Genomic DNA, 22,126 nt, shown 5'->3' with positions numbered 1-22,126 from the left:
GGAAACAGAAGGTAGAAGCCAGAGCGGTGCTACAGTAACCCAACCTGCACATTGGTCTGAATGATCTTGGAGGTCTTATCCTGATGTGGCCAGAACTGGTCTGCTTATTTGTAAAGGGGCATATCTTTGTGGCTTCATTTATAGAACAAATGTACGATCAACTGTAATGAAAACCATTGATCTCAGAAATAACATGGAGTGACTGAATGTTACTATAAAAATACTTCTTGTCAGAATATGAAAATATTGTTTGTTTGTACTGAAGATAATTGTATTCCAGATGTTTTATACACTTTTGAAACATTATATCTACTTCTGTGTACTGAAAATAACTGTTTCACAACATATTTTGCAGATAAGTACATAGTAAACCTTGCTTCTCTTTCCCCCATGGTGTATCACAGATGGAGTAAATGGGGCTGTAACTCCCCTGGGTTTTTACAAATGCACTGCCTTAGTTCAGATGCTGTAGCTACATCATTGCCTTGCTACTAAAACTGTCTGACTCAGTCTGGCATACTGGATGCAAAGCCCTGCTAGATTAAACTGACAGCTTTGCTTAAAATCTCTTTATGGATTGTTAATCACCAAAACAGAGAGTATACTGCAAATATTTACTGGACTGCAAGTGTTCTTATGCCTGGATAATCTGCTAGATTTGAAAGGCAATGGTAAACAGCTATTCTGAATTTGTGAACAGCTATTCTGACTTAAGAATCAGGTGAAATATAGAAGTGGTAGCTGTAAGGAGTTTTGACTACCTCATTAAAATTCTTGTCTTTCAGCTTGGCAGAAGTTTCTCTTCCTGAAGTTCAAGGAAAATTTCCAGGATTTATTCTTAGAATTATCATTTTTTAAATGACAGGAAAGATGATTGAAGTGAATAAAATCTTTTACTAGAAACACGTTGGATGTGTTGTATTTCCTTTTTTATTTATGTTGTATGTTGGAACACAGAATACAGTTGAGATTCATGAAAATCTGTCTGCTTTTACATCTGCCTCCCTTTCTTATTTTTACCACAAGCCAATATGTATGTGGATCTGTGAAATCTGTTTTAAAGATTATTTTTTTCTCACCTTTTTTTCCCCAAAGTGTTTTTTCCACTCTTAGTTGTGGGGTGTTTTTTTGTTAATTATGTAAGATTATGTGATGAAATTTAGCTATCCTAGTAATTTAGTTGAGGAATTTGTTTCCTGTGAAAGGATTTGTTTTTAAATCTTGGGTCTTATCCTCCCCTTTGGCCAATGACAAATATAAAGAGGAAATTAATGTGCTAATCTTCTTGGAAAGCACATTTAACAGGAAAGGGAAGGCTATATTTAAAGCAGGAAAAGAAAGTGTTTATTGTAATCAGATGTGGATGAAAATAATTACCATACAGAATTACATTATTGTGTAAAATAAATTATATCAAGAAGGTATCTAAATAGAAGAAATGGAAATTATATAGTAAGGCAAGTATTTTGCTAGTATAGTTCACAGGTTGTATGAATATGTTGTGTTATTTTGATAGTATCTGATTCCTAATACTGACTGAAATGACTGGAAACTTTTAGGTTCTTTTATAAAGTTTAACATGCACAAAAAAACACTCTTGGTTTTTTATTTTTGAAATTATTTAATTTAGCTAGAGCATTTTCTATGTTCAAAATCCTGCATCACAGCCACAGAAATTGCAGCTGACAGTAATCTAATGGACAGAGATGAGGCAGATACCAGTTGAGGGATGGTAGAAAGGTGAAGCTAGTTCTTATTTCAACCATGTGTCTGAGTGCTTTTCATTCAAAGAGATGTCAGGTTTATTTCTTAGCCCATACGAATGGAACACTCTTACAACTTAGCTCCTCTGTGCCCTTTCGAAGTATGAAAATTTCTGAATGACTTCATAGCTTTCCTTCCATGGTTATCTGACTTCCACTATAGTTAAGGTACCAATTTGGAGTCAGGCATGAAATAAAAGGATATTTTATTAATATAAAACTTTGTGGTTAAGCAGTATTTCCTCTAGAGTTAAAGGCAAGGCCCAGCCTCTGTAGCACACCGCATGTTTAGTTGTCATCTGATGGAAAGTTGAAGGCTTCATCATGCACTAGCCCATTTTCAGACATCCTCCCACAGCCTCTACAGAGGTCACATCTTGCCTATTGCTGGGCCCCTTCCTCTCAGTCATTGTCCTACAAGCCACCATAGCCCAACACCCTCAGAAGTGGGCTGAGTCTCATTATCCAGCACAGTTTCACAGGCTGGTTAGAACTTACAGTTGCAAAGTTATTTTTGTGGCTCTTCTGTTTTGGATAGCACAACCATAGGCCTTCCACTTTTCCTGTGCTGATTTCCTGATTCAGAGTCTGTGCCAGCTCCCACTAACATCGGGACTGGGGCTATTCCAGTAATTGTTTTGGATGGAGAGCATAGAAGGAGTTCTCAATTAAGGTCATTTTCAGCAGATTAACTTTTTGTTTGCTGGTCCCTCTTTTAATTGCATTTTATTTACATGACCTTTAGTTATGGTGTCATTACAGTAAATCTAAGAAATGTACATATTACAAAACTTTTTTGATCTTTACTGAATAAGTAAGAGGCAGGGTAATGGAGGCAGGCATACTCCCTGAAATTGAAGCTTCTGGATTTCTGTGGCTAGCAATCTCTCCTATTTGGTGCTTGTAGTTGGAGAGATGATGTTTTTAATAAACTGTCTGACCAGCTACATGTACTGAAGGTCTGGAAGCAATTTCTTTTAAACCCCTTTGTTTTCCTTTTTTAAAATCTTTGTTAACAGACTGTTGGGTATAGTTGGGTTAATAGGTAAAGGACTTGTAATCGCCACTAATATTTAGGGGTGGTTATTACCATTATGACCAGAGTGGATGAAAATGAGAAACGGGTAAGTCTTGTACTCTGGGAGAGGGTGGAACCTGAGGATTTATCACAATAGAGGTCATTATTTTGTTATCTTCACGGACGAAGATTTGGAAGCTGAGCTGAATATTATGACTAACCCTAGAAAAGCCTAATTGAGGTAGGAAGGGCTCAACAAAGACGTTCAATGTGCTTCTTAATGTAGTGAAACCTTTAAATTAAAGTCATATCTGAAATGTGAATTTCACAAAACTCAAGGGTTTTTTCAGTGATTTAAATATTTTAATTTACCCTTTAATTTTTATTAATTGAGTGATTTAAATACAAGTTTCTTTGTGGTTTTAAAATTATAGAATTTTATGATAATGAGAGGATTAGTAAGTATTACTTAGGTACAAGTTACACTTCTGGTACTGTATTTCACATATTGTAGTTTGCTCCAGTATGAATTTATGTGTATATAAATGTTGTGGTTTATAAATTGTATTCCCTAATTTAGTGTACCAACTGAAACACCCCAAACCATGGAACCTTCATACATTCCCCTCTCCCCTTCTCCCTCAAGGCCAGCTGGAGAGGAGAATAGGCACAAAAGGTAACAATCATGGGTTGAGATGAGAACCATTTACTGGAAACAGCAATGAAATAAGAAAACAAACAGTGACAGCAACAATATTAGTAGCAGAGAGTACAGGAGAGGAGAACAATTCACGTGCTTGCTGACCATAGAGAAACCAGCAATACTTGAACCACTACCACCCGGACCTGGGAGGGACCCTGTCCTCTGCAAATGATGTGATGATGTTTAGAATAACCTCTGGGTCCTAGCCATGTCCTTTCTTGGCTACTGCAAAAATTAACCCTGTCCTGGCTGGATCCAGGATATTGAGATGTTTCTTCCAAAATAGATTTGTTTTCTGACTGTACGTAACCTTTCAATATTAGATATATTATTTCTCATTCAATATCTAATTATAATCTCCGTGTTTAGGAACTTTAATGTAATGCTCAGGTGTTTTATAAAAGAGGGCAGTATGATGAATGTTCTCCAACTCTGTATAAAAACTCAGTGTGCTTTCTGAATCTCCTTTTAAACATTATCCCAGCTGTATCTGCTTAAATCTGTTGTTACTTATTTTGTAATACATAAGTTTTATACATGTTTTGAAGGAGAAGAGTAAGGGTCTCTGTGGTGGCTTTGAGAGGAAAATTTGCCCTGAACCATTTGAGCTTATGATTGTTACTCTGTTGAGCTAGACTGTAGTCAACATTATTATTACTTCTGTAATGCTAGTTCTTTTTAAGATAATATATGTTCATGAATTCTAAGGTGTTGTCTTGTTCTCTAGCAAGAATCTCATTGAATCAGAACAAATAATAGTAGATCATTATTGCAAGTGTATATTATATAGACCAAACCTGTCCTCAGTATTGTTACATTAACTTGGATGGGAAAAAATAAAAGTATTATTTTGCAAAATGTTGACATTAAGCAAATATATCTAATTAGAACAACAAAGACAAAAAGAAAAAAAAAGGTAATAGTGCACTATGTCAGCTATATGATCTTAAACTTCAATTGTTTCATTTAGCATTTCATCCCTAGAGTGGAGATAGCATGAACAACATTACTATTTGCAGCCTGTATCATACATCAGTCAGCCACTTGTAACATTTCCTTTTTCAGGTAACTACAAAAATGAATACCTTTCTCTTTCCCTCCCTTTTTTTTTTTTTTTTTGGTAAGTGTTAGTTAATTGTTTCAGATATGGAAAAAAGGACAGTTTTAAATGGGTAGGAGAGCAGTAGATTGGCTCAAGCCTGGAAAGTGAAAGTGAACAATGGAAGCATGTTTTCATTAGATTAGAAATATTATTCTTTGGAACTCAAGGTGCAAATTAATGCTGTGCCATAATGTTCTTTTCAAACACACAAGATAAAATTTACATATCTAAATTGGATCAGCTTGAATGGGTTTCCCTGCTGTCTCATCCCCTCAGCTACAATCTTTCTGAAATGGCCTGCAGGTAGATCCAAATAGCAATTTTTAAGTCTATTTTTAAGAACATCTCTAAAATAAATATTTTTCTTTTTGTTTTACATTGATTTCTTACAGTGAACATCAGCAAAAATTCTCCTGTGCCTCATCTAAGTATAATCTACATGATAATTGGAGGTTTAAATTTAATTGTGCTTATGCAGGCTTTAGGAATAACAATTTAAACTGGCTCAATAAAATCACAATTGTTTCATATTGTTAAAATAGTAACCATTTTTTCTTTTATTTTTTGTTCTTATATGAAACATCTTAAAATATATGTAATTTCTTTACGATAAATGTGACAAATTTTGCCATCCGGGAGTTCAAGGGAAGACACTGCAAACAATCTTGTTCTACATTGCTAGGGTTTTTTTCTGTTTTTTAAAGATAAACTCACTGATACTGTATAGGTTCAGATTTGTATTTTCTCTCTCCATAAACTTCTTTGTCATAACTTTGATAATATTTTATTACATTAATCTGGATGGAAGTGTATAGACTATTTTTACCCCTCCTAAAACAATTATTTTCTGGAGGGTAGATCTCATTATGGTAGTATGCAGTATCATGTAGTATCCTCATGAGAGGAAATAGAGATGCAGGCACTGATGTCTTTTCTCTGGTGATCAGTGAGAGGACCTGAGGGAATGGCATGATACTGTGTGAGGGGAGGGTTAGGCTGGGGATTAACAAAAAGTTCTTCACCCAGAGGATGGTTGGGCAATGGAACAGGCTCCCCAGGGACGTGGTCACAGCATGAACCTTTCCAGAATTTAAGGAGCATTTGGACAATGCTATTAGGCACACCATGTGATTTTTGGGTTTGTCCTGTATAGGACCAAGACTTGCACTTGATGGTCCTTGTGGGTCCCTTCCAACTAAGGATATTCTGTGATTCTCTTATTTTAGTTAATTTAGTCCAGCTGCTCAATTTATTTTGTATTCATTTGGTAATATGACTGCTTCTTGCATATCAAGGAGAAATAGCAAATGAAATAATTTAACTTATGAATAGAGCAGGACTACAGCTCAAAGATAATGTTTCATTTGCCACAAAATAGAGTTAAAAAGTTCTAAGGGGAGTATTTTTAAAGCGTGTCTCTGATGTATGTAAAACAAAAAGTGTAGCATAGTCTTAGGCTATAATGTGTTCTGTATCAATGAATGGATGACCTCAAGCTTATTCTAGTTCATCTGTACTTTACTAGCTATGCACGTATTTTAACAGTGCAAAAATTTAATGTAAGAATAAGGAGTGTGCTGCAAAGAAGGACCTTGTGCTCTGTTTATTGAGCAGCTAGAAGCAGAAAGGCGTTTGACGTCAATGGAGCTTCACAAGCCTCTATCCAAGGTGCTGAGGGTAAGAGTTCGTATCATCATTGTAAGCTGGCACACCTGCTGCGGGACAGGCTCAAGGGGGTGAACTCTGCTCTCCTGCCATCACTGTGCATATCTCAAGGTTATATTCAGGGCGGTTTGGGGGTTTAGAGGCTTTTGTTTAGGTTTGGGTTGGGTTGTGGGTTTTTTTTCTATTTTATTTTGTTTCTAAACTTCTTACATGGTTTATGTAGAATATTGGAGTATTATCAAAAAGTCAAATCCAGTTTGGAAATTTTATATACAGATGGCTAGAATGATTCAGCATTATCAACTCTTTATCCATTTATCTGCTGGCCTTAACTCAAGCTGTTGTCTCTATTTCTTTACCTGGAAGATCTGAAGACTATTAAGTTCTATATCTAGTTCTGATTTATGTATTGATAGAGTTTGTTTCTCTTGTTCTTGCTAAAGGAACTTAAAATTTTACAAAAATAGGCTAGGAATACTGCTTTATCCATGAGGATGATGCTCTTATATATTAGTCTGAGAAGAAAAAAAAATCCTATTCAGTATTTATGGATGCAACATTAACACTGCATGGTATTTTGAAGATTCCAGTAATTGTGTTCTTCCATCTCAGTGATATTCAATGAGGTACAATTGGCCTACACAAGTCCAATGACTCTGTGTAACTCATGTATCCTACACATGTATATTACCACAGTAAGAGGTTAATAATACTATTGCAAAAACACCTTAGAAAACACCTAAGGAATAAGAGATATTCTTGTGGGTTTTTTTCGACTGTAGGATTAGTTCTCTTGCTTTAGGCTTTTAGGGAATGCAGCTTTTAGAGGACACAATAGGATCTAAATGCAGTTTCTGTTACAGGGAGCATCAAGTGCCAGCATTTTGGGAGAAGGGTCTATGTTGTGATAGGGAGGGAGGGAGCTGAGCTCTAGATAAGGTAGTGCTGTTGTACCCAATTTATTAGTGGACCAAACAAGGAAGGATGGGTTGTGTGAAGGAAATGTTCTCACTTATGCAAACACAGATAGACTTGTCTTGAAAGCTGACTGATGTGTCCCACTTAGCACTGCAGTGGGTTGGCACAACTGAGCTGGGCTGAGGAGAGAATGCAGCATTCACTCCAACTGGCCTCAGTGTCAGGCTTTGGATGATGGGTGGGTGACAGCCTGCACCTCTTCAAACTTGGGCGCTCTGCATCTGCAAGATATTGGGCATCTGTGTAACCAGTGTTTCTCCACAATCTCTGTGTATGTGTTTTTGTGTGTATTATCCAGACAGCCACAGTCCACCAATGAAAACAGCCCACAATGGCATCAGATTGCAGCATTACAGACTTCTAAGTGTCCTTCTCTTGTCACTTGCTGTTCTGTGGTGGTATGTACTGATGTACATAACATTTTAACATAAGTGCATAGTTCCAGATGTCACACCATGGATACCATGTTATAATTTTGAAAATAGACGAGCAGAACAATTTTATGGAAGATTGTAGCTGCTCAGCTTTGTTTATAGGATACCTACAAATGTACATAAGATAATACATTCACCAAATTTTAGGTGTGATGTTTGGCTTTTTATGGGAAGTCTTAGGCAAAATATCGTACTAGTTTAATAATTTGTAATAAAATTGTAATGAATTGGTATGTTGCAATGAAATTCCATGCTGTTACCTTGGTCTTTTAAACTGCATTTATTGCTTATAATCCAATGTATTTCAGTTTAGCAGATATAACTCTTGTGCTAAGTGTAATTTCTCATATTTTCTTAGTATTTACCATCAGATAGAATGTGGATTATTAGTTTATTAGGGAAAATGAGGACACAGAAAAGTTAAATAAAAATAAAAGAGTTGCTTTTGTGTAAGACAAGAAATACCTTGAAATTTTTCCAATGATCTTTGTTAGAGAACTGTGTGTGCTTTGCAAAGAATTAATTTTTTCTGCTATAGTGAAGCTCATTATTCTCAGCACACACTAGCTATGTCATATTGCAAAATGAACATCAGACTTCATATGTTGTAAGAATTAAAACACCATCAGCTGAGTTAATGAAGAGCATACAATGAATATGCTCTCATTTTTGCAATGCATTAGAAGTAAAAGCCATTTAAAGAACTGTTGCAAAAATCGTAATTTAGAGAGAAAGCAAACAATAAAGCAAATGTTTGCTATCTATTTTAATTACTTTCTGCTTAGAGGTATGTGTTATGTTTATTTATTGTTTGATTTCAAATTCTTTCTCTTAAATGGTCTAAGACTACAGTGGCTAATGATCCATTCTGAAATCAAGTGAATACAGTCTTCTGTATTTCATTATACAAAGCCAAAGAAACGCATTTGGGACTGTTTCATTATGATATCATATGAAGATCACTGATTGAAACTGTAGGTTAACATAAGGATGAGAATGTGAAATAGAATACAAAACATAGAAGATAATGGGAATTACTACATGGTTTGTGTTTTGGGGTTTTTTTTTTGGGGGGGGGAGGGGTTTGTGTGTTTTTGGTTGGATTTTTTTTTGTTTTTATTGTTTGGGCTTTTTTTTAATGGAAAAGAGATTGGATTTCTGACTTACATACCGAACATGTGAATGTACTGAAAATATCATTCCCTATTCATATTTCAATTATTTTTCTTTCTGTAGAATTTTTTACAAAGACAGCACTACAAAAATTTCTCTGTAATAGATGATCTCCTTGAAACTTTTGTTATGTATGGTCTAAAGAAGTTGTCCTGTCCTGGCTAAAGACAATACCAATTTTGTTCTTGCATATATGTAAGAGAATAGGAAATTTATCTTCCTCCTTTCCCTCAGAGATCCAAGATAGTCACTCTTCCCTTTGTCAAAACTATATATGTGCCTAGAAAACTTAGGATATGAAGTCATAAGTCTCAACTCTTAACAGAGGCAGGGAACTTTCATTGTATTCACCAGTTCCTTCAGATATAAAAGCCAAGTCTAGGGAGCTTTGAAGAAGCCCTGCCAAACTGCCTATCTGCAAATCAAGAATAATTTTTCTCAGAGATCATTGTAGTCAAATAAGTCAATATAGATAAGTTACACTGATATATCAGCCAGACAGCTGAAATTATTGTATCTGTATTTATATGTGGGTGTTAAGAAAATTTAGGCTGATGTAATTTGTGTTAATATATTGTTAGCATAATATATATGTATTCAAAGCATTAAGATGAAAGAACCATAAATTATTTTTTATCCTCTTGGTACATCTAAGAAGCAGGTTCTTATGTCAAGTTTGACTTTTGTTTAGTGCATTATGTCCCTTTATTTTTTTTGTACTGATAAATCATACTCATCTCCTTACCTGAACTCAGCGCAATTCAAACATTACCGTTGTTGTTTTGAAGTTGTGCTTCATTTTTTTTTTGTGCTCTCCACTCCATTACATCTGTGTTAGTTAAATTTCCGTGTCTCAAGCAAACTATTCTCCACTCATTTAGCTGAGTGTTTACAAATTAAATTGAAACTGATCTATAGACAACTGCTTTGCCATTTAATGTAGTATTTCAATAGTTCATTCACTGAGAAAAATTTTTTGAATTTCCTCCACACCATTTCATCCTTCAGTGAGCTGTAGCTCAATATAAATTGGCACATAGCCTGCAGAGATTGCATAGATACAACTCTCAGTTATTAAGACCAGAGTTACTTTTGAGTTTCACAGGAAAAACTTGTGGCAGTACCAGAGCTCCCACTAATAGTTAATTGGAAGGCTTTTTATCCTGTTTTAAGAGATTCAAATATATTAAAAATTGGAGAAAACTGGCAATATTGCCTTTTGTCACTATAGAAGAACAATGGTCCTAATGTAGTCATTTTTTTCATGTTCTGAAGGTGTCACATCACCTTACCTTGGTTTGATCCCTCTAGTGAGGCTCTAATTTTAATGTTAATGCTGATAATTTAGAGAACATTTTCCAGCAGCACACAGAATAGATCAGTGCATAGAATCTCAGTGCATAGTTTTGGCTACTTGCTTTCTTTTTGCCACAGAAATGTGGATGTGATGGAGTGTAGGAGGGGAAGGTGCTGCAGCAGTAGAGGAAAAAGAAAAGTCAGCACTTGAGAGAATGGGAGGTTTAGTTAACACAGCTCAGCGTTTTGAAGCTAGTCTATGTGATTTGAAATGATAAGCTGCTTTCATTAATATGAGCTTAGAATTTGTTAACTTTGTTGCCTTCCTTATTTAGATTTGTTTTTTACATTGTAGTTTGCCCCAGAGTGACTTTAATGAGCAAGCTATAATTTTCAATACTAAGATTTGTCTTCTGCCTCCCAGTTAAAGCATCTACTGTATAATGAAAATATACACACTTGTGAAGCTTTTATATAAAAATTAGAGTGAAGGATTTTTTTTTCAGATATTGTCTTCAGTGCTGTAACTTTATTTATAACTTAAGATTCTGCAAAATATTATTAGTAATGAGGTTCTACCTTGGGGCTTAGTTAGTTAGCAAATCACAATTGAACCTTGATCCTTAATTTAGGACAGTTTAAATCTCACCTTATCTTACCCCATGTCAGAATGGTGTGAGGTTGATTAATCAGTTTCCTGAAGTAATACTTCTCTTGTTTATTGATCTCTTGAAGCCAACACAAAACACAGAACTGTACTTTTGGCCAGCTGAGTTAGGACTCTTAAGAAGTTAACAATTATTGGAAGCCATTTCCACATATATTGTGTTTGTCACTACTACTGAGTCTGTCCATTTCTGGAAACCACTGAATGTATTGGTTAAGTAAAAAACTCTGCACCAATGAAATAACTCACAAAAGAAAGCAGCCTTATTTATTTTTTTAATTAATTTGTATTGCTTAAGTATTTTGATAATTGATAACAGAATGTTTGAGTGATTTATGGCCTGAAAAAGAAAAGCAACATTTCCCTCCTTGAAAATGGAAATTGGATTGTCAGGCATTTAGATGAAGAATGATCAATCAATAGGATTTTAATAAAGAAAAGGCTTAAAAAAATTGACTGCAGGTGGCTTTTGTTTAAGGTGATGTGGTATGTGCAAATTACTGAACTCTCCCTGGAGAGGATTTAAAGACAATAATGGACACTGATTTTCTTGGTTTATTCCATTCTCTTTCTGTTCCCCTTGTCAGGGATTTCAGTACTTACCTCTCCATTGGGTCTTTGAAATTTCTCTGTGTGCTTTTCAGGCCCTGTGAATAATTATACTTATTTGCATGTACAAGTTTTAACCACTGTTTATCTCCAGTGAGCATGTTGTCTAGATAGACATTTATTTTCAGCCAAAGTTCATGCTAAGCATAGGGACTAGCAGTTCCCATTGATTTTAGGAATATAAATTTCAAAAGTACATGCACATGTTGAAGGAACAGTGTTGACTTGGAAAGTCCCATTAAATTCTTGAGTTTTGGTTACCTGTTGGAAAGTCTAGTATAATGGGCTTGGAGTTAAAAAACTGCTTCTAAATGGCAAATATGGTCAATTGCGTTTGTTTGTTTTCTCCATTAGTGCTCTGTGTTGGGCTTTGTGAAACAGGTAACTAAAGTCTTAATCACATAGATATAGAAACTGTAGACCAATGCCAAATATGTTAAAAGACTGAACAGTATACAGCACTAAGTTCAAGTTTCTTCCCCAAAGCAGAGGATACCAAAAGTGAAAAAATACCATTTTCCTCATGCACGTTTTTTTTTCTTTTTCATTAACACAGAAAAAGTCACAGAACTAGTTTTGATCTTTGCAGCCAGTTCTGACCTCTGGATAGGTTCTGTTTCTTGTGGTTGGCATTGAAGCTCATGTAATGTGGACAGAAAAGGCAAAGTTTATTCACAGAGTTTAAAGCCATAAAGTAGGATTGGTTGATTTAATCTGTCCTTCTGCAGCTCTTGGATCACTACATTTCACAAAGACATTGATGTATTTACCCCAGTAGCCTTTTCTTGGTTAAATCATCAAGTCAAAATGAACATTTTTCTTGAAAACTAAGATAAATACACACTTTCATCATGTATCTTGATCCGAAGCCAGGTGCTCTCCTTGATAAATTCATTGATTTCTTATTTGAATTCCTCTCTAGCTTGATCTCCCAGCAAGCAGTTCCAGATATACTTCCTGGCCTAAGCTTAGTGTGCCTCACTTACAAAGACTGCTATCTTTCCATGAATGCTCCATGCTGAGGATGATGGTTTTGTTATCCTGCAAAGGGATCCACAAAAAGAAATACAGCGTCCGGTTAAAAAAACAGAAACAAAAAACTTTTGTTTTTAATTAAAATTTCCACCTCATAACAATGAAAAAATGGCTAGGAAAATACCTAGATTTAAACAGATTAAAAACCAAACAAACACTGCCTCCCTTCCCTGCCCTGCCCCAACCCACCTGCCCTCCCCTGTATAAAAACCTTAAAAAAAAGATAAATCAGTTCAAGAATTACTAGCTTACCTTAAAAAAAAATCAAAGCATTTGTAAAGTCAGAACTATATGACTGGATGTTTCTAGTCATCCGTGCAATTGGAATATTTATAAATTTTTAAAATACCCAACACTTTTTCCAAACTTTTGAAGTAATCAGAAAACACTGAGGGGCTGCAGTGCATATTATTAACATACTGTGGTCATTTTGTACATGTAATGCTTTTTACTTCCATGCTGCTCACACATATAACTCTCAAAATTCTTAATTATTCTCTTCCATGATCTAAAAGAATGATACAAATTTAACAAACAGGCGTAGTGATACCTCTAATGTTTGCAAAAACTTTTGCTGTGGGAAACCCATAAATAATTGTGCTACTTGTATAAAAGGGGTTAGGTTCGTTTTGTTTGTTTGTTTTAAAAGTTGCAAGTTTAAAAAGAAGATGTGATCTAATATCACTGAAAGGTCTCTTACCTGTTGTGAAAGAATGAGAGAAATCCATGATAGCATACTATGACATGGTCGAGTGTGACACCTAGAGGCCATTAGTTTAGGATCCCTAAAATATAACGCTTCAGCTGCAAGTTTTGCACAGCACATTTAATTTTTGACTTAGACTGGAGCGGTCAGATTTTGAAAAAGGAACGTATCAATATTTTTTCTCAGTTTTTTCATGTTCAGTATATTTTTGTGGCTTCCCTGATGGGGCTCTCTAGCACTGATAGGAAGAATAAGAGACTGCTGCTTACTCTAGTACAGAATACTTAATGCTTTGCTGCAAAGCCTAGAAGAGCCCTGTACAGCTTATTCCATCCTGATGTTCTCAATATATAACTAAATTCTTGCAGATCCCCATCTCAAGGCAATTATTACAATATACTTGCAACTGTAGTAATATACCTGCATGAAAGTCAGGCTCTCATGAAATAGCTAGAATTTTTGGCTGGTGAGTTTATGTCAGGGAATGAAGAGAACAAAAGCTTCTTTTAGCTGTTACGTGAATTGTTTATATCATGAGTGTTGCAAAGCAAACATACATGCAGGGGAACATACTACACCTTCCTAGCTTCTCTAAAAATTAGGGGTTCAACCCTACCAGTGCCTCCCATGGAGGGGAGATAACAAAGGACATCCTGATATGGTGACTGAACCAGATCAGCATGTTATAAATTTGGAGTGCTTTTCAGAAATATGTGATATTGTATTATCCAGTGATCATTGGTTGTAATAAACTCATCGTAACTGTAGAGCTAGATGACTAGGAGATAGATGTCTTACTTGGCTTTGGCAGCATTTGCCATTTTCATACCTAAGAAAAAGGAGAAGGTTTTGGAGATAAAATGAGCAGAATTCAGATGAAGAGGACTTTGACTTTTCTAAACAAGAAATAAAATATTTTTCATTCTTTAGAATTCAGATGGGGGTTTTGTGGTATTCTAGTACTCATGCAGAACAGATGGTTTAGTGGGGTACAGTTGTAGAGTTCATAAAATGTCTTCTATAGATCTAGAAAAATGGACTGAAACGTCCTTAAAGATTTCTAGCTTAACCAGAGTCTGACATTGAAGATGGATGAAAGTGATGCTGGACACAGCTCTTCACTTTATATTGTTCACTCTAGTAACAAATGTGCCATATATATTTTGTAATCTCTGTATGCTCTTTGACCTTACTATATGTAGAAATGCAACAACATTACGATATAAGATTTATATGATCCTGAAGATTTTATTCATGGCTTGGGTGCAAGCATGGGATTGTCTAGTAGCAGAGGAATACCAGCAGAGTGATTCCATTTGAAATGTAAATCTTGTCATCCTTTTTCTTTCTAATGAATAAGTAATATGACATGTTTGTTTTGTCATCCTCTAACTGTTTCATGCTTGGAGACATAAACAAAGTAATTCCAATATTTAATAGGTAACTCTACCTCATTTTCACAAAGGTCTTTGCAGTTAATCATTTTTTTGCAGGAAAATGAAAGGTGCTAAGTTGTCAGTCATTTGTGTGAGCAGTTTACAGACTCCATGCAGTCACCATGCCTCTAATAAAATAATAGAATCATTTAGTTTGGAAAAGACCATTAAGATCATTGAATCCAGTCACTGAGCTAACTCTGCTGAGCCCACCACTAGACTCTGTCCCTTAGTGCCACATTTACATCTAAATAAATAATTGTATCGGAATAAAAGTCCGCCAAGGCTCAAATGTCAGTGTCAACACTGACAGTACTGAGTTTGTGATATGGATATTGATGTTGATTGTAGTTTACTTCTGTGCTTTGTTGAGAAGTTTCTTCTCAGAACTAAATAACCATTTCTTTGGGAATGTCTAAGCCATAAACAACTGATTAATTATGATTGTTAAGTGTATATTAGAAGATGGGTTACCAGAGGATTGGAAATACTGGTTGCACTGTTAAGTGGAGGAAAGTCCCCTGTTCCCTGTAGCAAAGAGGAAGAGAGTAAGAGTGCATTGGATACACTGAGGTGGAAAAGACTAACAAAGCATTCGGGGTAAGGCATGCTGGCAGCAGCTGAGGCTTACGGTCAGGATATATTCCCTCTTCTGTCCAAAGTCTCGCTCCTGCAGTTAGGTTGGTGAGGTTGGTGTTGATGTCCCTGCCTAATCTTTGGCCTGTGATATCACTGGCCCTCCCCTGTCCTGAGTAAAAGTGTAAGTACTGCATAAGCAATCTAATGTTTACCAAAACTAGCTCTTCAGAAATCCTTAGATATATTTTTCCAGACACAGAAATGATTTTGCATAGTAAATATTCCCTCAATTTTGTCTCTTTGAAATATTTCTGAACAGTTCTTAGTTCATTGTAGTGTCTTACAAAATAACACCAAAACAACCAGAATTAATTCTTTTGTAGTTCATTGATTTTTTGACCAAGAAAGTGGTAAAACAATAAAAACCAGTGTGAAAATATTTTATTTTAATAATCTCTGTTTTAGCAGTTTTGAAGCATGTGGTCCTATAGTTGCATAAATATAAGAAAATATTTGAGTGCTTGTGTATGTGTGCTTACCCTGTCTCATGATACTGCTTTGTTCTGCTGTCAAAACCCACTTTGATTCATTGTGCCAACTACATGGATGATCTGTTCCCTGATGATGTTTCCAGATGATCTAAGTCACGTACAAAATATTCTCAGAGGCTTTCTTTATACATTCATAAAAAATTCTACGTAGAATCCATTGTATTTAATAACTCTAAAAAGGATGTCTTTTTCCATAGTCACTCTATAAACTTGACTTTTCCTCTGGTGCATAGCTCTGGCTAAAACATTTTTATTCTTAATTTTTCAAAGGAATGTGTAAGCTACATATGTTTTATCTTAACTGTGCAAGTCAGTACAGCTACTGCCACAGATTTCCTCATGTTCTTAAAACTGCTTTAAGCCCTTAGAGTCTTAATCCTATTTTTCATAAATTACGAAGCTGGCATTGTTTTTATTAGGTTGAATATTCTCAAATTCCTCTATAGCATGTTAAATAATGTGAGTGTGATTAACTTAACCCCAAATTTAACTGTAAAATTGTTATAAATCAATAAACTGAGAGCACTTTGATTTAAAGCAATGCTTTGTGTAGTTCAACAAAGCGCAGGTGGAAGGGGTATCCGTGGTTTCTAAAGTGAATACAGCATGATGTAGCATAAGTGAAAAATATGTATCTTCTGAAGTGCTTTAGCTGGGGGTACAAGTTGTGCATCAGGGTGCTATAAATTTGTTAAGATCATGGCTTTCTATGTATCCCTTATCAACCTATAATCTCCTGATTGTTGCCTGTTTTTCAACAGCTGAGAAACAGTAATCCACACTTGCTTATCTCTCTTAATCACAGCCTCATGGTGCTAGAGCTCCGTGAGCCTTTAATTCCCTCTTAGAGGCGTAACAGAGTGGAAAGTAAACAAAGACAAATTTGCAACCTTCAACATTGCTAATTTGCTCTGATGTCAGAATATTTAAACAGGCAAGGACTTGGGAATTATTTGATCACGACTGATTTTAATCTAATGCATGTGAAAAGGCTGAATCTGGGAAGGTTGTGCAAAATGACAGGCGTCCCAAGAGGGATTGACTGAAGGTTTCTTCTTTAAACAACAATGGCTCCATCATTTTTCAGCTCTGGGTCCCATGTTCATGCTGTGTATTTTTGTTTGCATTTCTAATGTAACTTTGTGAATGATATTGGTTTTCCTGAAAATTCCTCATTTGCTTCCCAGTTTATAGGTGTCAAAAGCCCCATCTTTAGGCTTGTTATTGCATCTGTTCACTGTGTAGTGGGCGGGAGAGATAAAGATTCCTATTTAAAAGCTTTGTCTCTCTCCACGTTTTCATATCATCTTGACAGCCTAATGTATCCTGAATACTTTCGTATGTAAAATGATTGCTAACTTGATTTTCAATTTATTTTAAATTACACAGTTGATACTTATGCATGTATATATGTGTACATACTTGCTGTATAGGAAAGGATGTTATCTTGCATTATATATTATGTGCACACTTCATCTACCACAGAGGTGATATGCTTACACATACACACTGTAATATACGTATATTCATCTGTCCTCCTAGCAAATAGCTGTATGTGATTACATGAAGCAGATTTGATAAATATCAAGACAAGGTAGTAGTTTTTTTCTGTTGTTTTTTTTTTAATATGTTTTCTTCTATTTCCCTTCATAAAGTATTAATTGTCTGCTTCATGCATATGTAATCACTTATATTTGTTGTTTACAAAATGGTTAATGCAGTGTACATATTGTTATCAAAACAAATGTCTGATGCTCTCTTCATTATTATATGTTGTTCTGTTTATATCTGTTCTGGTTGAATGACTTGAGTTTCTGAAGCATGTCTGAAGATGATTTCTTCTTTTCTTCTTATTGTGTATCATTTGGGATATTCCAGGGAGAGATGTGTCTGGGAAGGCAGCCTTTTGCAGTCACTCTCTGCGCTGAGATTACAGCACTGGGCTATTTGTGTTTCTCCTCATCCCTGTTTCTCTCTGTCTCTCACTCTCTCCAGCTGGTGTAAATGACTGCTGCTGCCTCCCAGAGCAAGATAACCTGCTCAGTCAGCTGGAGCCCCCTGCGGACAGCTGTCTCGCTTTCAGCTGATGAAAAAGTGCTATAACCGCTGAATGGAAGAGCGTGGAGCAGCAACCATACGAGCAGGAGTAGCTGCCGCCGCCACAACAGCAGCTCGAGCGAGCGAGGGCTCTATTGTTCCCTGGTGTTAAACAGTTTTTCCCTTTCAACTGCCATGCACAATAGTGCAAGAGAGGTTTCCACTCCCTTCCTCCCTGTGAAGAATTTCTGAAGAGTGGAGTATCATTTGAAGACGGTTTCGTGGTTGTGCTGTAGGTTTTGGAGGCAGCAGTAGGCTGCTGGAGGCATGGGGTTGAGTGAGGGGAGCGCTTCTTTCTGCCGTGGTCCAGGGGTTTCTGCCGTGCCAGCCCGGTGTGTGGGAGTTCTCGTGCTTCTGCTGCTGGGAATGTGGGACGCTCGTGCACAAAGTGAATTTCAAACTTCATCAGTGTATTTGTGGAAGACTGGTAAGTAAGGATGCTGTGATACAGCAACAGTGTATTTAGGTTTTGTTGTAAGTAATAACATTATTGTGTGCTTTGTGTATGTGGAGGGAGAACGTTAATCTAAATTACTAATGCTTACTGGAAGGATTATAGGGGGGAAAAAATAGGTCATCTTACAGGATTCCAACATCCAAGCAAATATTGCAATTAAAACAAAACCCCATTCATGACTCTGTGGCAGTGTTTCTGGGATCTCTTAAGTGTTTTCTGTGTCTTCTGAGTTTTTTCATTTTGTTTAGCAGCTCTGTCTTGTGCATAAAGGTCAGACCATTAGTGCCTATCCACAATGGAAAGGAATGTTTATTACAATTGGAGTCAGCATCATTAACAGTGCTCTAAAAATATTGACTTTTCACAAAGAAAGATGTAATTTGGCATGTCTAATCTTTGTGCCCTGTGCTGACATGTAATATATTCAGTGTGGTAATTGATGAGTTGGGTTTGTTAAATTTAGGTTTGTTGCACAGTATATAGGACATGTGAAAGCTAATGATGGATTAGGTGAAATAATCCAAGTGTTGCCAGATCTCATAACCAAAGAATGAAAGGCAAATAGGCTATGTGGATTCAGCACCACAGTAGATGGATAATTTCCTCTACTTTCAACCTAATGAGTTACGTGTCTGTTTTGAGGATTCCATAGTCATAACAGTGTTTCAGCATTAACTCTGAAATAAAAATGTGTGGAATTTTCCTGTGTCTGTTAATATATTGCATTAATTCAGGACTTAAGCAATGATTAATATGTGCATTTTAGTTGTCTTGATACAGTTTTAGTTCCCATGTAAGTAGAGTCAAACTCTCCTTTAGGAAATTAAAAAAATTCAAGCCAGGAATTATTTCTTACTGGCTTTGGCAGTTGGCTTTCTTCCCTGTATGTTGCAAGAATAAAACAATCAAAAAGCTGTAATTTTGTTTAAAAGCTGTTTTTCAATTAAAGGATAATAATATAATAAGAGAGTGCAAATTAATAATTTCTCTGAAAAACAACTTTGAGAAGACAGTCTCTTTCCTGAATAGAGGAGCCCAGCCTTCTGCCACAGAAACAGATCAATTTACAATTACAGTGATATCCTGAATTTTTTAAGAGGCTCCATCTATCCAGCAGCTCAGGGAGAAGATTAAAAGGAAATTCATTTAAACAAGAAGACAAGCTTTCCAATAACACTAGAAAGAGAATTCTGAAGAAGGGAAAATCCTTTGCAACTTTCACTTCTGACTGAAAGATGGCTTATACAATGACAGTGACCCTTTCTTTCTCTTTTGAACCATTGACAAATTAAAAACATAGTTTCCAGTTCTATTATAGAATTGTAAATGTTCAGCACATGCTTAAAAAATAAAATACATGCACAGGTTTCTACAAAAGTGGAGTAATAATATGGCACTTTGATAAAGCATTTCACATTTACCCTGAGTTGCTAGGCATCAGTAGAATAAACTCTCCAGCATTTTATTATGTCTCCATTTAACAGTTTAAAGGGTTGTATTTAAAAATGTTAAAATAGTAACACAGACTGAGGATAATAATAATTCTAGTTAACTACTACTTAAGAACATGTGCTGTCAATTTGCTATGGACTTAACTTCCCTTACTTTGCACATAGTACACGTGCTCTGAAGTCATGTCAGTTAAACTAGCAAGAAGGAAACTGGGCTGGCTTTTGTCTTCTTCCCCCTTTTCTCCCTTCCTGGCAAAGACTGCTCTTAAGAACTTGGAGTAGAACAGATATGATCTAATTACTTTGCCTGGTGAAGAGTTAGTTACTCCCTTTAGCTTTCCTTCTGTGAACTCTCTGTTTTGCCTGCAGTAAGAAATATTGCAGGTATAACATCTGCGATTTGATGGAACATGATGAATAACAAGTCATGAAACAAGAGTGGCTCTTTGAAATGATGAATGGCAAGATACATTGAATAAGGGAGTGCATCTCTGGCTTAAAATGAAAATTTCATACTCTTTCTTAGGTGTTTATTGAATTTTTTTTGCTTTTCCCCTCCTCTTGTGGGAGGATCTCAAAAGTGAACTGGGAGAATTGCTGGTCAGTGGTCTGAAAGGATATCTACTCTGGGATATGTTAAGTTTAGCTAAAGTATCAGAAGAAATAATAAAACTGAAGAGTAGTGAGCTCATGCAATTCAGACGGTATTTTGCTTCTCCTTCTGTGAAGGAGACAGGTCAGGGGAATATGTAGCTGAGACTTTTTGTAGGAAGTCAGCTTGATTATATGCCTTTTGAGACCAGTTATGTCCATTTTTTGATAACCATGCTGTTTTTGTATTGAATTTAGTCTGTCATGAGCTTTTGTAAGTGCTGTTTATGACTTGCATCCATCTGTTTTTTCATTTCTAATGATTTTTGAAATAATGTCTTGGTGTATGCAACTCCATGTCTTCTATACTGGTTTACTGCATTGTGTTTTGATAAGGATACCCATGACAATAGTCTCCAGTGGTTATAAGGTTTGAATTGAGGCATTGTTTCTCCTACAGAAAATAACATGGGTTTGGGGGTCTTTTTTGGTTGATTGGTTTTTGGTTTTTTGTTGGTTTTTTTTTTTTTTTTTTGTAATTTGATTTTTCTTCTTGAGAGGTTGGTATTTTGTTTAAGGGATTTGGGGTGTTTTTTTGTTGCATTAGGTGGAGGGGAGAAATGTTCCTCTAATTCAAATTTCAAGTGTTTGCTTCCAATCTGTGAAAATCTCACAGGGGTCATGACTACCTCTTTATTACCATCCTCCTGTATATTACCGTAAAAATCAGGTTTTTTACAATACTCATTTTAACCTTTAGGGTTATGGATTATCTTTGATTCAGCATGGGCGATGTTGAGAACAATCTTTTTTGAGCAGGGAGATTCTCTCTAGAGGTCCTTTCTAATCTCCACCATGCTGTGATATGGATGCCATCACTTAGTCATTTTTGCTTCTCCAACTGAAACTGCTTTGAAGTTTTGGCTTTTGTAACTTTTTTCAATCTCTTGAGAGAATGGGTGTTTGCTGTTCTGATATGTTTAATAAACCTTTAGAGTTTTGAATGGCATTTAAATGAACATAGTTGATCATAGTTACTAATGTTTAAACTAGGTTTCTCACCAAACGTCCTCATTTCATATCATGTAGACCTGGAGTATACATTTTATGCAGTTACAAATACACAGCTCCTTCATTTTGTATGGTCACTGGCAAAGTCATCTTGTTTTCTGACATGTACTAAAGCAGTGATGTAACACCTAGATTCCCCAAATTGAGCCATGATATGTGTCTGCTTGATGGTGTAAGCTAGAGAACAGCAGCTTTTAGCAACTTGTGGAAGAGAAGTTGTGGAACTAAGGACCAGTGATTACACTGGTGTCAGGTAGAAACACACTGCCAATCACTGAACTTTTAAAGTTGAAAAAGATTTCCAATGACCTGTTAATCAGTAATTGCCTTCTCTGATTATACTGATTTCATTTGCAATGAATAGTTGTTTGGTTCAGATTCTACACTGATACATTGAACTTCTGTGAGTTCTTGAAATGTTTTAGATTTCATTCATATTCTTCCTTAACTATTCTGATTTCTTTGAATTTTACTGAATATTATTGAATTGTTTCTATGTATGCACAAAAAAGGAGGGAAATATGTATATGACACAACTCAGAAAAAACTGCATGTGTTAACTTTTGTTAAATTTTATTGTCCAGTTTGTTTTATTTTTAGAGTGATATTGGGTTTTTTGATTGTGATTGCTTGCTGGCAACAAATGGGGCCCACCTTTCTCAAAGCTGGAAAAAGGATCTTAGCTGAGGAGTTAGTAGGGCTTGTTCAGAGAGCTTTAAACTAGGTTTGAAGGGGAATGGGGAC

At 35.8% G+C, this 22,126-nt stretch overlaps 1 protein-coding gene across 1 annotated transcript in view; it reads left to right on the top strand.

The window, feature by feature from the left end:
• The window catches only part of THSD7A (thrombospondin type 1 domain containing 7A), a 268,432-nt gene that overhangs the window by 53,516 nt on the left and 192,790 nt on the right, over positions 1 to 22,126 (top strand). The window contains exon 4 of the mRNA XM_071560812.1: positions 17,711 to 18,239. Within this exon, the coding sequence (XP_071416913.1) occupies positions 18,080 to 18,239 (160 nt within the window). The 5' untranslated portion in view covers positions 17,711 to 18,079. The remainder of the gene's footprint in view (positions 1 to 17,710; positions 18,240 to 22,126) is intronic.

This window comes from Pithys albifrons, chromosome 7 (genome assembly GCF_047495875.1).
Source record: "Pithys albifrons albifrons isolate INPA30051 chromosome 7, PitAlb_v1, whole genome shotgun sequence".
Lineage (NCBI taxonomy): Eukaryota > Metazoa > Chordata > Aves > Passeriformes > Thamnophilidae > Pithys > Pithys albifrons.
Note: the sequence above shows the minus strand (reverse complement) of the source record. Positions and strands in the feature narration are given on the sequence as shown.